General features: G+C 36.4%; 1 protein-coding gene across 1 annotated transcript in view; it reads left to right on the top strand.

Annotated features, from left to right (window-relative positions):
• Nucleotides 1-15,807, top strand: part of CEP162 (centrosomal protein 162) — an 81,223-nt gene that overhangs the window by 15,456 nt on the left and 49,960 nt on the right. Inside the window, exons 10-13 of the mRNA XM_019652473.1 lie at nt 4,235-4,426; nt 5,034-5,118; nt 9,247-9,529; nt 10,354-10,615. Of these exons, the coding sequence (XP_019508018.1) occupies nt 4,235-4,426; nt 5,034-5,118; nt 9,247-9,529; nt 10,354-10,615 (822 nt within the window). The remainder of the gene's footprint in view (nt 1-4,234; nt 4,427-5,033; nt 5,119-9,246; nt 9,530-10,353; nt 10,616-15,807) is intronic.

Genomic DNA, 15,807 nt, shown 5'->3' with positions numbered 1-15,807 from the left:
ATAAATGAATGAATGCTATTGATACAAAGTATAGCACTGTAGGTGAGTATTAACTAATTTTTTGTCCCCCTGCAGAGTATTCAGTTAAACTTGACATGTGTACGAGAAATGAAACTTTGGTCTTATTGTGCTTTTCCGTAGTTTCCTTCATGTAGGAAAAAGCTGGATCGCAACCCCAAATTTTGAAATGCCTAGGACCATCTAGACTTTAATAAGTTGTAAAGGTCTTTAGGACAATGGCTTCTCAAACTTTTTTAAAGTAGTGGAATCCTTATCTCCAAATAAAACTTACATAATACTCTCTATATAGATAAAAATGGTACTTTACTGATACAAATATAAATGTAAGTAATATTATAAAGTTAGAGCGATGCTGGTCTTGAAATTTTTGATCAGAAGTTACAGATATTTGTTAAATTCTCATATCACTTCCCATGTTTGTATATTTTGTTTTTGTTGTATAATATGAAAATATTCTTGATTTTTTTCATATAAATAGTTGCAAATTCAGCTTGCTTTGCAAGTCTCAACTAAACCAAACACTAGGAAAAAAAGAGCATTAGAATTGATAAATCACTAGTCAACTCTAAACATCTGCTTGAGTTTTATTTTTTCCTTTCACTTTTTTATTGCAGTATAACACACCCATAGGGAAGTATAATATACCTATTTCATATATTATAATAGTGCACCCTGATGAATTTTCAAATACTGAACACACCCGTGTAACCAGCAATCAGATCAAGAAAACAGATCCACTTGCACAGTTTTCAGTAAACAGACATGCATTCTTTCAAAAGACCAATGTGGAGCTGTAGTTTTTCTAATCAGTGATACACTATAGGAAGTTCCTACATGTACATTACGGCCAGAGAAACTTGATTCTAAGATATGCATGAAAACAAAGCAGGAGGCAAAGATGTCACTCTGATGGTCTTCAAAATATTAGTTACACAAATGGCACATTTGAGTGTGCAGATTAACTCCTATTCCAATTTTTAAGTTTTAAAGCACTATTTGAAGCAAAATTTCAGCCAAGCATCTGTGGAACCCATGATTTTCTTTGAAACACTATGATTTTGTGAAATACAGTTAGAAAACCACTGCTGTAGGTTATAAGAAAAACTTAGAAAAACAAATGTATTGCTAAAAGTAAAAATTCTTTTAAGATGATCCAAGCAGTTACATAAAGCTGTAATTTTTTGGTGTTATTTCTTAAATGTTCTGGAAGATAGTAGAATATGAACTTATTTTCATGTAGATTTTGATTTATGTTTCCAGCCATGCCAGCTATCAACTGGGTGACATTAGTCAATTAATACTTCTAAGTTGTTCCCTCTTCTTTAAAATGAAGCCTTTTGATGGTCAGCTGAGAAAATGTATAGTGTGTAGTATGTTGTTAAGATTCAATCAGCAATATAGTATTTCCCCGAAAATAAGACATAACCAGAAAATAAGCCCTAGCATGATTTTTCAGGATGCTCGTAATATAAGCCCTACCCCAAACATAAGCCCCGGTTAAGATCATCAGCCAGACATGACTGTTTGAATAAATGTAGATTTTTATACATGAATAAATGAATAAATGTAGATTGTTGGAGCAAAAATTAATATAAGACCTGTCTTATTTTGGGGGAAACATGGCAGCAACTCTGAGGTTGTCATCATTCATATCAACTGTCTGTTAATAGTACAAATTATAATAAAGAACCTGAGGGCATACAGTATGAATCTGATTGGTTGTGGAGCATTGAATTTACCTAATTCTTCAGAAATACACTTGAAAATCTTCAAACTTGGTTTAAGGACTGAAAAGATCATTTTTGTTGTTGTTGTTTTATTTTCTTTTTTTAACACGTTTCTTCCTGGATTAAGCAGACACAGGTGCTACATTGTGAAAGATCGTCTTTTAAAAGTAATATTATTTATGAAATTCTCTGTGCCTTATTGTATTAAAAAGGTTGATAATTATAAAGATTAGGTTTTCCTAATACCGGGCCAGATCTAGCCTTTCACTGTTTTCATTTGTCTCCCAGGCCCTTTGTGCTATGGCTGCATGCCTGGAGCAGTCACAAGGTGACAGCATTGCTCCACGACCAGACCCTGGCCTCTGCAAAATAGGGTTTGACAGGTTTCAACTTTCTTAAGTGAAAAAACATAGGGAGTTTTCACTTGTAGTAACATATATAAAATAGCTACATAGAGTACTCTCTTTCTAATGTATAAAGCAGAGAAATCAGGCCTTTACTTTTCATAAAATGCATGAAAAAAAGTCAATTTATATGACTTTGGAATTATTTTAATATCACTTGGGTTAATGACTCAAATTAGAAAAGTATCTTTCCCCTGTTCAGTTTTCTGAGCAGCCCCTAATATCTCTCTGTCTTCCAATTCTAATTTCTAACTTTTAGGCCATTGGTTTTTCCGCATGTTTGCTCTGCTGTTGCTTTAAGCCCAGAACCTCTTGTTTCTGACACCGCACACCTGATGAATTAGGCATGAGCATTCAGTACTGCTGTGCTACTTAACATTGGGGTCATTTCTATTGCATGTACTCAGCAGATACTTCAGTATTCTGATATTTCTGTAGAGCAGGAAGAAAACACCTGTGCCTCTTTCCTTCAAAGATTAATTCCCTCCTGCAGTCATGCTACTCAGCATTCTGACAGATGGGTTAGGGGAAGAGTTAGGCTTACCCTGAAAGATCTTTGTCCTCAAGACCTCTTGGAAAATCCCTGCCATTTAACTGTTAATGATTCTGCTCTAATGGTATCCCCTACTATTTGTTTTTAATGTAAGTAAATCTATTTATTGGGCGCGCTCCAAATAACAGTGGTGACCTGAAGCCTTAGATAGAAAGATAGCCCATTGTAAGGCATTCTTACACAATCTCGCGTGTGGCTTTTTGTTACTTCTTGCTTTAAGAGTTGAAAAGATAGCCCCTCAGAGTTACATACTGTACAACTTACAGTTTATATAGAAGAAGATGAGGTGTTATATACTATTTTAGTTTTAAGTATTAATCATGGGTATCAAGAGAAAAGAAGATTGGTCTCACCCTATTTCTCTTCTCTTTTTTTACTTTTCTATGACTCTTATTCTTTTCCCTAATTTTGAAAATTTTAAGTAAAGAAAGTTGCAGAATGAGTAAGAAAATACTCATAAAAATGTTATATCATTGTTGTCACTAGATTCTTGGAATTCTTTTTTTCCGGAATTTATCAGTTGGTGGGAGGAAGAGGAAGTTAACAGGGAAGGAAGAGTGAACAGTGACCTCAAATGTTCTGTTTCGGATGACTAGGTGACTAGTGAAGCCAGTACCTAAAATAGGAAATACTGATAGTAAAACAGGTTTTGTTGAGGAATAAAATAAATTCACGGGGAATATGTTAGATGTGATTTACATATAGAATAGTCTAAGTACCTTTATTCAGAAAAAAATTAAGGACAAAAAAACAGATTTGAGAGTCATGAACATATGGATAATCGTTGAAGCTAATGGTCTTTATGAAATTAGGCAAAAAAAAAAATTAGAGGCTTAAAAAAGAAGGCTAGAAATGGACTCCTGAGGTGAGCCTTTTACCATGAGAGATGGAGAAGTAGCCATCAAAGTGGTGGGGAGAAGAGATGTAAAAGAAACAGTTCCCAGGAAAAGGACAGTGTCAAATGTCACACAGTGTTGAAGAGAACTAAAGAGGACTGGATTTGGCCATTAGGAAATTGCTTTTCATTATAGCAGCTTTAGCAAGATGTTGGAACACATATTGAATTGCAAAGTTAGAGAGGTGAATTTCAGTTGAAGAAATGCAGACTACAACATGCTTGGTGGCACAGGGATGCAGAGCGGGGTGGGAGTAGGTAGTGGTAAGGGAGAGACAGAAGCCTTGAAATGATTTTGTCAGTTTGGGAAATTTAGGAGGAGTATTATCCAGTGCAGACGGGTTGATTAAGGGTAGTAGGAAGAGAGGGCAATAACTAGAGGAGTCAGATTTTATAGGTATCATGTCAGGACACATCTCAACTTGCTAAAAAAGTTTATGAGCTTGCTGTGATTTCATACTGGTAGGCTATACCTACATATTACCTAGTTTTGTATTTTAACTCTTATCTTTATAATGTCATCATTGTCCAATAGCCTAGTTCACCATTTTTCACAGATTAAGAGATAATTTTAGTGTTTTGTAGTTCTCATGCATTTGTGTGATTATACTGGAGATGACATTTATTTCGATAGGTTTTTCTTATGGACAAAGCCATAGTGACATTGAAGCTCTACATCAGGCTTATTGTCATATAGCCCATTCTTCGGGAGATGCAGATGAACAAAGAATTGAGAGTACTGCCATGGAAAATATCAAGAGCCCAGCAAAAGGTCATCCTCAAGAAAATGCAGAATCCTCCAAAAATGTCTCTACTACAGAATCTGGTAAAAGCTTATTTTGAGACCCTCTCTGAATAGTTTAGTGTAATTTAGATACAGTTTGCTGTAGTGATTATTTCTCAATTTCTGAATTTATTTAAAGGGTTTGTTCAAATGAAATCTGGAAATCATTGGCTTAGCTACAAAGTTAGAGCTGAACATGGGGTTAAAATTTCAATTTCTCCCCCCATATACCTTGACCAAATTAAGAAATTAAGTGTTTTCACATTTTAAAATCTTTTACATGTACTTATACTAAAGTTATTTTTTAAATAGAGAACAGTATTTTGGGATCAACTAAATACATATTTAGCAGGGTGTGTGTGTGTGTGTGTGTGTGTGTGTGTGTGTGTGTGTGTGTGTGTATGCACCCATGCACATATATTTGAGATATATATGTATACATCAAATATATAGATATATGTTTCAACTGTAAATGGCAGTGGAGGTTGTCTTGGTACAAGCAAGTTTACAGTGGGAAATTGGGTTTATTGTATGTGCCATTTTGTTAACTATGTCAATCAGAGAAAATGAAATTTTGCTGGTATTAAGCATTAAATTAGCAATTTATATAACATTTGTTATTGTTCTTTTAACTTTTTTCCCCTCTTAGATCTGCCCACAGTAGAGGAGCTGATGAAACCTATCAGAATAGATTCCTTTGGGAACCGTGGTGGTTTGGATTTACAGCCTGTCAGGTATGAGTTTTCTAGAATGGATTGTGCAGGTTGTTTGTTTATTTTTGTATTGTTTTGTCACTGGAAACTTGTAGGATCATTTGTTGTATGTAATCATTCCTAGTGAATGATTAATGTATAACTTGTATGCAAGTACCTATGAGTCACTGCTGTCTTCTTTTTATATTAGATCTTACTCAAATAGTTCATTAGAATTCTTGTGCTGAAGTAAGAAGAAAATAAATACTACTAATGGTACTGACATTAAGTAGTCTTGAATCTTGTCACTGAAAAGTATAATTTCTTCAGCTTCAAATTGCTCAGGGATAATTGATTTGGAACAAAGAGGGAACATGAATTTCATTCTATATATGAGTCATGGATTTGCTTCTTTATAAACCAGTTAGCTTTGCACTTTGTCGTAGACTGGCCGCCGACTCACAGGGTGAGTTCTTTGGGCACAAGAGAAATGGACTTCGTGAAAATGCTACAGCTCCAGTACATTTTAGTGGAAGCTTGTGGGACCTCACTGTCATTCTCCAACCAACAGAGTAGCACATCACAGTAATCTTGTCCTAAGACAACTTTGCATTTATGTAGCTCTTAGAGTGTCACATCCATTATCTCATGTGATTTTCATAGCAACCAGGACAGGCATTCTTAATCCCCATCATTCAAGTGATGAAACTACAATAAACTCATTCAGTGGTGGAGCTCTCACAAGAACCAGGTGATGGTGTTGATAACAGCTAGCATTTTTATCACATGCTTACTGTGGGCCAAGCACTGTGCAAAGTTCTTTACACTGTTTTATTTCATCTCACAGCAACTCCATGAAGTATATTTCATTATCCTCATTTCATAGGTAAGAAAATTGAGCCTTAAAGAGGTTAAATAAATTGCCCAAGGTCATAACGACTGTGACCAGGCAACACAGAATGTCCATGTGCTTAGCCACTTATACTGTCAGATCTTTGATGTCCATGAAATATTTTGTGAAAATGATCTATTCGTGTACTATTTATTTGTTCATTTATATTTTCAACAGACACATTTTGAGCTCCTTCTTTTACTTCATCCTCGTTATGTAAATCCACTTGTAGTAACTTCTTGGCCTTGTTTCTACATTTGTACTAGTTAAGCAAAAATGATTTAGTGAAGCTTACACTAAACCCATCTACCTGAATGCTAAGTGTGATGTTCTCCCACTGATCAGCAGTGCTAGTTACTATTTTTAAAGGGCAGATGGTACAACCTCACCATTGATGTTTGGGGATATGTTAGTGTTGCCAAAGAGATTTTTCTACAGCATATTGTGTCTTTGTTGGTATAGTTGGAACTATTTTAGTAATGTGAATTTTAAAATATAGATTATTATATTTGTGTTTAAAAGTTGAAAACGAGTATTGCTTAAATTAAAGGCATAACAGTAATTATAGAAATGTCAATAGTATAAACTTTAGTACACATACCCAAAAATTCTCTAGTAAATAATCCTAGCTGCTGTAACAGATAATCATTGAAATCATACCACTATTTCGTAGCTTAATATCATCAAAAATGTATGTCTTGCTCACATCATAATCTCATATGTGTCAGTGGGGTTAGGGTGGGACTGTGTTCTAGGGACTCAGGCTGCTTCTGTCATGAACACATGGTTTTAAGGTTGTCATGGCCTTATCCAAGCAGCCAGTAAGGAAAGAAAAAAGGTTTAGCAAGTTTTAACTGCCTCAACACAAAAGTATTACATCACTTCAGGCTCACATTCTAATGGTAAGAACCAGCACATCTGGTAACAAGATCCAAGACAGCTGGGAGATACGGTTTGCTTGTGTGCCCACAGAAAAATAAGTGGCTTTGGTAGGCATTTAGCCATTCTTAACGAGAATATTCCCTTCTAGTAGCAAATTTCCATTTTATGCTTCTTTATATATAGACCCACCCATCTCCTCCCCAAAGTCCCCTTAAGGACTGTATCTATCTGAAAGAGTAGGATTTCCAGGTCAAGTGCTGTCCTCTCCGTCAGGTTTGAATGTGGCTCCTCATTATTTACTGATCAGTGAATTAAAACGGCAAGTTACATAGTGCCTCACCCCCACCCAATGTGTAATGGTGGAACTGCAACAGATTCTCCCATTCAGAAAGGGAAAGGACAAGGAAACTACAGCGATCAGCATTGCTACTTGAAATCCTCTGGAGAGACCTTTTAAAGATGCGCCCCCGCCCACCCGACCAACCCCTTGCAAATAGGGATTTTTCTTAATTAGGCCATTCTGCTCCTAAGGAGGAACTACCTTATAAACTTATTGTTCCATATAGCTCCTGGCTCCATTCCCTGGAGGATTTGTCATGTATTTTTCACCATTGCCCACAACTGAAGTGGGTTTTGAGGGGAGGATGCACGCGTTTCTCCATCTACTTCTTGCCTGTAGGTGGTTGTAAGACTCCCAAACAGCCACTGACTTTTGTTGTTGTTTAAATAAGGTTGTGGTGTCTTTGGCATTACCTTTCCTTTAAAAAGTTTAGTAGGATTCTGTCTTTTTGGTTCCGGTCAGTCTCATGTGCCAGTTAACTACACTTAAAGCTCTTTGCTAGATGTATGGTTTAAATGTTGCTTTGTATCTTTGCTTCCTTGTCTCTGTTTCTTTCTCTCTAACTAATTGCAGCTCTCTCAATATTATTGGGGACAATAACCTTAAGTGTGAAGATGACACCGTTAATAAGATCTTTGCCAATGGACCGAGTCAGTCATTTTAACTGAGAAATCTCATAAAATCTTGCTTTTTCATAGCACTGTTCAATGCCAGATCTTACTCTTTGAGTCTAGACACAGAGAGTAAACCCAGGAGGCCCTGAGTTTCTTTGTTCCCTTTGATTTCTTCTTACAAACCAGCCCATTCTGTGTGGAGCTCATCTCTTTCTTATAATATCTTGTCAAAGTATCCAGCACTTAAAAACTCCCTGTTTTCTCTTAGTACCCTACATTCAATAAGCATGACATCTCCCTGATAAACTATTATCATAGGTGACAATTTGGCAAATGTCTTTGTCACTATAAAACATGGGTTGCCACCTCTCCAGCCTTTAGTATCAGTTTCCTTGTCACCCAAAACCTCACCACTAAGCTAAAGACACATATTTTAGGTTTTTATTACCGTAACTTGCATTCTAAGGGCAAGACTAGTAAATGACCACATCTAGATGCAAGGTGACATGGAAATGTAATTTAGTTCGCATGCAGCAAAAATGGGAAATGGTTTTGGTGAACATCTAGCCAGGTTCTACCATGAGGAATGAAAGAACTGTTATATTTTCTGGTCATTCCATCTACTTTAGAAGCTTCTAACAGTTACTGAGAAACCAGTTTACCTTATATGAAAATGGTAGTCTCTTAAACTTTCCTTTAACCTTATTTTATACATTACAAAATTAAATGACCTAATTGACCATGATTAAGTAGTTTGAAAATAACAATATCCATATTCTTGGAGCTTCCACAATATGCTAATATTTAATCACATTTAGAACATTTCCTTAAGGGATATTTTCCGTATTTTTCAAATCTAATGGTCTGAAATGTTAGATTGCATTCAGATGTTTAAAACTACAGACACTATATTTCAAAATCCTTGTGATTTTTATTTTACTTTAAAATTTTTCCTATACGCTGATGAAATTTATGCTTTTTAATATTTATATTCAATGCTTCACTGGCATAAATTATGATTACTTCTTTAGCTCTTCAATAAATGTATACAGTGTTTTTTCTGTCTCAAATTGATGTTGACTTTATAAGATATTATGGATAAAAGATATTAAAAGTTCATTTAGCAATTCATATTTAATTTTTTTCTTTTACAAAGCAGTCTTTGTCTTATTCAGTTTGGCTTTCCTTTGAAGTAGGCCTCAGAGTTGTTCATGTAATCTCGTACACTGCATTAAGATTATGATCTGAAATTCAAAACAATTGCATGATATTTTGTGAGTATATCCTGTTAACCAGAATTGTAAATAATGTATTTAATATTAATGACCTAATTTGAATAGTTACAAATGTTAAATATATAATGTGTGTGTATACATGTGTTTGTAAACCTGATATTCGAGGAGTCACAGGGTTTATTCTGTGTGTTCTGTTTTGTTTTATAGCTATAAGAAACTGGTTGTTAGTAAAGAAACTAAAATTGAAAGTCCTTTATCCCTTAAGATGAAGCCATATGTCATGTCTCAAGAGTCACAAAATGGGAACCAATTTTTTGACAAAAATGAAGAAAATGTGGTTTTACAGAAGACAACAAATGAAGGTATAGAAAATACCTGTGCCAGAGCAAACACTACAGAAGAGCATATAGATAAAATGTACCTTGATATTTTGAGGAAAAAACTATCTGTTGGTCGTTCGTTATTACCTCAGGATGACAAAATAAATAAAGTAAGTGTTTATAATCGAAATTGATTTGACATATTGATAAATGATGTTATATAAGTACTATTGATAAGTATGTACTTCTTAAGATAGTGCGATTGCTTACATACTAACCACCTAGGTCCTGGATATTTGAGCAAAATTTATTACTACAGTCTGCAGTCCCCAAGTTCAAAAATACCTCTATTGCATTAGCTTTCTTTTAGAAGCCGTTCTTTATATTTATATATATATATATTTTAATAAACATAGTTAAGCATTTGAGTAGCATAAGAAAATAAAGTATATTCATCATTCTAGTGCTTTTCATTCAGTTGTTCCAGTAGACTGAGATCTGGATAGGTTAAGTTGGCATTTCATATAAATGCTATTAGCGCCTATTGAAAAACTTATGTTTCACTGTTCCCTTTTCCTGTTCTTGATCTATTCTGATTTATAGTTTTATGATCCTAATATTTTTATTTTACAATTTTGAGTGATGTGTTTACTATAAACTATCACCTGTTCTTTGTGGAATAAGGCAGGGTATTAAAATTTTTTTATCTTGAGAAATCTGGAGGAAAAGGAAGATAAAATTTTATTTCATTTCAAAATGTGTTCTTCCCATCCTACTCCATGTTCATTCTAATAATTACACATGCTGCTTTCTGGCAAGCTTATTTTGTTTTATTATTTTGCTTTATTTTGTTTTGTTTTATTCCTGACTTTGAAGATATGTTTCAAAATACTAAAATTCTAATGAATCAGACTTAGAGAACTGTTAAATCTTCACTTAAAACTGTAGTTGAAATTCATTTAAGTTCTAAAGAGTTTGTACTTGTTGTACACAGACGTTTAGATCTCAACTCAGTTCTGGCGAAGAAGAGGCTGTAATTGGTAAACAGGTACCATCCAAAAAGGCCAGAAGTGCACCTTCTTTACTTAAAAGAAAACCCCAGGGTGGATTATATGCATCAGTTAGGAGCTCAGGCTATGGAAAACCCAGTTCACCATTCAAGACATTTTCTACTCTTGAAAAGAAATCTTCAAAGGACATTATGAAAAGCAAAAACTTAAAGTCCATTCCCACCTCAAATCAAGCTAAGAAAAAAGGTAATTATATAATCTTTTCATAATAAAATTCTGTGAATATACAGTTGACTCTTGAAGAACACGGGTTTGAACTACATGGGTCTACTTATATGCAGATTTTTTTCAGTAAATACTGTAGTAAATGTATTTCCTTATGATTATCTTCACATTTTCTTCTCTCTAGCTGTATTATAAGAATACAGTATATAATACATGTAACATACAAAATGTATGTTAATTGACTGTTTATGTTATTGGTAAGGCTTCTGGTCAACAGTTGGCTGTTAGTAGTTAAGTTTGGGGGGAGTCAAGTTATACATGGATTTTTGACAGCATGTGGGTGAGTTGGTGTCTCTAACCCCCGCGCTGTTCAAGGGTCAACTGTAGTGTATTATTTTACTTTCTTTGTTTCCTACTTTCCCTCTTTCCTTCTCTCCTATCGACTTTACTGATTCATAGAAAGAATTAACCTTAAGGTATGCATTCCATTTCTGAATGATTCAATTTACAGGAGGCTTTTTGTTTTGTTTTGATCTTTATTTCCTGAATGAGACCCAGGAAGTATGGGAAGTGAATATAAGGTAGGAGAGTCAAACCCTTCCTCATCTGGTTGGTTCTGTTATATCCAAACTGTTTCTCAAGAAGAGCTACATATTCAGCATGCAACTAACAACTTACAAATAAAGGTTGACAGAGAGATTTGATATTAGTTCAGTATAGACTTGGAGAGGCGGGATGTTTTATACATCACATAATGCATATTTTTAATACATCGCAGTGCCTCTGTTATTTCCTAAAGTCGTCATTTATAGTGACAATAGGAATGGTAATTTTCAACTTAGAGCCCATGCAGCTATTAAGAGAAATAGAAATGTTCAGGTCAGACCGGCATTTCTGCTGCCTTTAGACTCCACTGGGAAGGGAGAGCAATAATAGAGCCAGAAACATTTTGTCCTTTTCTTTGTGATTAAATTGAATAGGTGACCAATTTCATCATTGTTATATGGTGATAGTTGATAGAGGAGAGCTGTCATCATTGCAAAATTCATTTCTAGCTTAAAGTGTCCTCCCTCGCCTTTCCCTACACCTGTCAGCTCCAGGACCACTTAGACTATACAGGCGAACCTCATTTTATTGTGCGCTGCTTTATTGTGCTTCACAGGTGTTACACTTTTACACCTGGAAGGCAAGACCCTCCACTAGCAAAAAGATTATGACTCACTTTATTGTAACACTCGCTTTATTATTACGATGGTCTGGAACCGAACCCACAATATCTCCGAGGAATGCCTGTGTTTAAAATTCTTTAGGCATTAAAGACTCTCGCCTTCTGTCTGTGTGGGTGTGTTTTTGCTGCAGCACGCTGTGCATGTAAGGTGGAAAGGCTAGGGCTGACCTACGTCAGCGGGAAGGAGAACAGCATTAGGGGTTGGTTATTCTGGAGAGACAGGAATGTGCTTCTGTTGAATTAATACAAGCATCCTTTCCTTCTGCTCTTAACCCAGGACCTCTAATCCCTTCCCCTAAGAAGTCTTTTATGTTATCTATTTTCTCTTACTTTTCTCTGGAACATTTGCTTGTGATATTGTCATATACTCAGTTATTAATAATTAAATCACTCATTGAATCTAGTGCTTAATGTTAAGAAAAAACACTTGGAACATTCCTCAAATTTTAGAATCAAAGAGGAGTGAAAAATTTTCATAAATATTTTAGGAGTATTCCTTTTATATTTTGGGGGGCAAGGAAATGAAATTTTGTTTTTAATATTACTTACTCTATTTATTTTAGATAAATTAACCCCTAACACTTTTAAAGTTTTAATTTATCCGAATTCATTTAACACTTTGTAAGCGGGCATTTTTCTCTATACGACGAGTTTACTCGTTTCCCGCAAACAATGTGTTAACAAATATTTTTTAGCACCTGTCTTAGTCCTGGCACTGGTAAAGGCTCCTTTAGATACATCAATTAACAAAATAGGCAAAGAAACCTCCCCTCCCCCATTTTGTGGAACTTTTCTTCTGATGAGGAGAGACAGACATTTAACTATAAGCATAATAAATAAGTAAATGATGTTGTATGCTAAGGAAAAACAAAAAGTAGAGCAAGAGTTTCAGTGGTCGAGTGTGGCAGGTAACAATTTTAAACAGGATAGGATAGGCCTCCTTGAGAAAGAGTTATTTGAACAAAAACTTGTAGGAGGTAAGGAAATTGGCTGTGTGACTATTTGGGGGTAGTGTATCCCAGAAAGATGAAATAGCCAGTGCCAAAGTCCTAAAGTGGGAAGAATGACGGGCGTGTTCAAGGAACAGCATAGCAGCCCCGTGGCCAGGGAACAGTGAGCAAAGAGGGTGTAGGAGGTGAGATCAGAGAGTCAAAAGGGCAGGCATAATGGGTTATTTTAGGGCATTTTAAAGACTTAGGCTTTTACTCTGAGTGAAAAGGTGAGCCCTTGAAAAGTTTTGAGCATGGAGGTGACCTCATGTAACTCACACTTTAGATGGATTTCGCTGGCTGCTGTGTAATAGACTGCATACATCTAAATATTACACATACCATAGGGGACAGAGGAAGAAGCACAGAGACTAGTTAGCGGGTGATTTTAGGAATCCAGGCTGGAAGTAATGGGGCTTGAACCAGGGTGGTGGCAGTGGAGGTTATGAGAAGTGGTTGGATAAGGATATATTTGGAAGACAGAACCAAAAATCTAAAAACTTGGTTTGGAGTTATGAAATAGGAGTCATGGATGATGCCACAGTTTTTTGTTTAAGAAACTGGAAAAATGGAGTTACTATCCAGTTGGGGTGGGGAAGGCTGAGGTAGAGTAGATTTTGGTGTGGAGAGAAGATCAGAAGTCTAGCTGTTGATCATTTTGAGGTGTCTGTTCTGTATGAAAGTGGAGATGACAGGGAGGCAGTTAGATATAAAAGTCCAGAGTTCAAGAGGGAGGTGTGGACTCTAGATATCATTTGGGGGATGTTAAAAACTAATATCGAAGCCATGTTTTTTTAAACCATGAGACTAACGAAGACTCTCAAGAAAGTGAGCATAGCTAGAGAAGAAAGCAAACCAAGGCCTGAGCCCTGGGCTTGCTAACCTTAAGAGTGCAGGGTGAAGAGGAGTAACCGCAAAGAAGACAGAGTAAGGCTGGAGGAAACCTGAGTATGTGGGATCTGAGTGAAGAAAGTGTATAAAGTAGAATCGATCTGCTCTATCAGCGGCCGCCAGGAGATAAAGAAAGATGAGCACTGACAACTGACCTTTGGGTTTAGCAAGGAGGTCATCGATATATTGGGCAAACAGTTTCCATGGATATGCAGCTCTAAGTGGCAAACTGAGTGGGAACAGGAGGGAAAAGGAGGAGTGGAATTGGATACTTCAAGTTATAGATGAAAAAACGGGCAGGAGCTGGTATGGAACTGGAGGCAAGGGAAGTTTTTAGTTTTGCTTTGTTTTGTTTTTAATGGGAGAAATAATAGTATAAACTGTAGTATGTTTATGCTTTTTAGAAAGATTCAGTAGACAGGAAAAAATTCATGATGGAGAGGGGGAAGGATTACTAGAGCACTGTCTTTGAGTGGAGGAACTATAGTGGGATCTAGTGTACATTGGGAGGGTTGGCTTTACGTAGATACATGGACAGGTCATCTGTGGAAGCGGATAGGAAGGGGGAGGGTGTGGGTACAGATACTGTAGCTGGGTAGAAGTGGTGCGAGAAAGGATGATTTCTTCTGCTTGCTTCCATTTTCTCAGAAATAAAACACAATGTCATTAGCTGGCAGTGAGGATGGGGCAGGGGTATTGGAGGAGAGAAGAGAGGATGTGAAGTAGTTATCCTAGAGGATTAGACTGCCAGCAGCAGAAAGAGTCTACTTGAAGTTGGTGATCATGAATTTAAATTGAGACCAGGCCGTGTGTGTGTGTGTGTGTGTGTGTGTGTGTGTGTGTGTGTGTACACGGCAACGTTTCTCTGCATGATTGCAGGTGTTGGGTAGTTGTATAGCTGAATTTATCAAAAGGAGTATTTTGTTGCCAAATGAGTACCGTGAACTGTTTGTGGACATTAAGGTGAGTAATGAAGGAAGAAAGGACATCAAGAGGTGTGGTACAGTTTGCAATAGGCAGGATCAATAAACTGTGAGTTCCATTGGGCAGGAGGTGGGAGCTAGGATTGATAGAGAGTAAATGCCTCAGCCTGAGATTCGGGAGTGATGGCATTACTGGTGAAAGAAAAGGTCCTAGCGCATGCCTGATGGGAGTGGGGAGCTGAAGTGGAGAGAAGTGTAAGGAACCAAAAGCCAGGAGTTGGTGAGTATATTGAAATAACTAAGGGTGTAGACAGAAGTAGTGGCATGGTAGATGGAAAAGAAATGAGGGGTGATGTAGAGATTGATAGATGAAGGCAACAATATTTTTATGAGTATTTCCTATTTTAAAATTTTATGGTATTTATGTCTACCAAAATTAAAACACATTGCTAAAATTTTTATTAAAGTACAGTGATAAACTACAACTGTCTGTTTTTATACTGAGCTACTTTTTGTTCCTTTGACTATTAAGTATGATTTTCTTTTTATTGAAAAGTTGCCCAAAGCAGTTTTAGTTTTATTCAGAACTTTAATTTCTTTGGAGTGGTTGTTACGTGTCACAGGTCTGAGGAGCACACTTTGAAGTGGAGATTCGTGTACAGAACGTCTAGAGAATGCACTTGGGATCAGCCTTGTTTAAGATGAAAAATAAGCCCAACTACTGGGGCTTACCCAAATGAAAGGTTTCTGTTTTTCATGTAACAGAGGCCAGGGATAGGCAGTTGAGAGCCGGTGCAACTGTGCAAGGAACCAGACCCCCCTTGTTTGCTGCTGCAAGATTCTTAGCCCGTGACTTTTTTCTTCATTGTCATAAGGTGGTTACTCAGCCTCCCCCCAGGCCTTGTCATGAAGAGAGGTGAAAGGTAAAAGGTACATGCCAGTTAAATTGTCAGCTTTTTCATCAGGAAAGTAGTCACTTTCCTGGAAGCCCTTGTAGGAAAATTTTGCTTTCAACTTATTAGCCAGAACTTGGATTGTGTGGCCACCCCCACAATCTCAATTGCATGGAGTCCAGTGAGATGACTGTTTTTTTGTTTTGTTTTGTTTTGTTTTTTTTTAATTTATTTTTTTATTGTTAGTTTCAGGTGTACAGAACAATGCAATAGTTACCCTTTTCACCCT

Source organism: Hipposideros armiger, unplaced genomic scaffold (genome assembly GCF_001890085.2).
Source record: "Hipposideros armiger isolate ML-2016 unplaced genomic scaffold, ASM189008v1 scaffold_180, whole genome shotgun sequence".
Lineage (NCBI taxonomy): Eukaryota > Metazoa > Chordata > Mammalia > Chiroptera > Hipposideridae > Hipposideros > Hipposideros armiger.
Note: the sequence above shows the minus strand (reverse complement) of the source record. Positions and strands in the feature narration are given on the sequence as shown.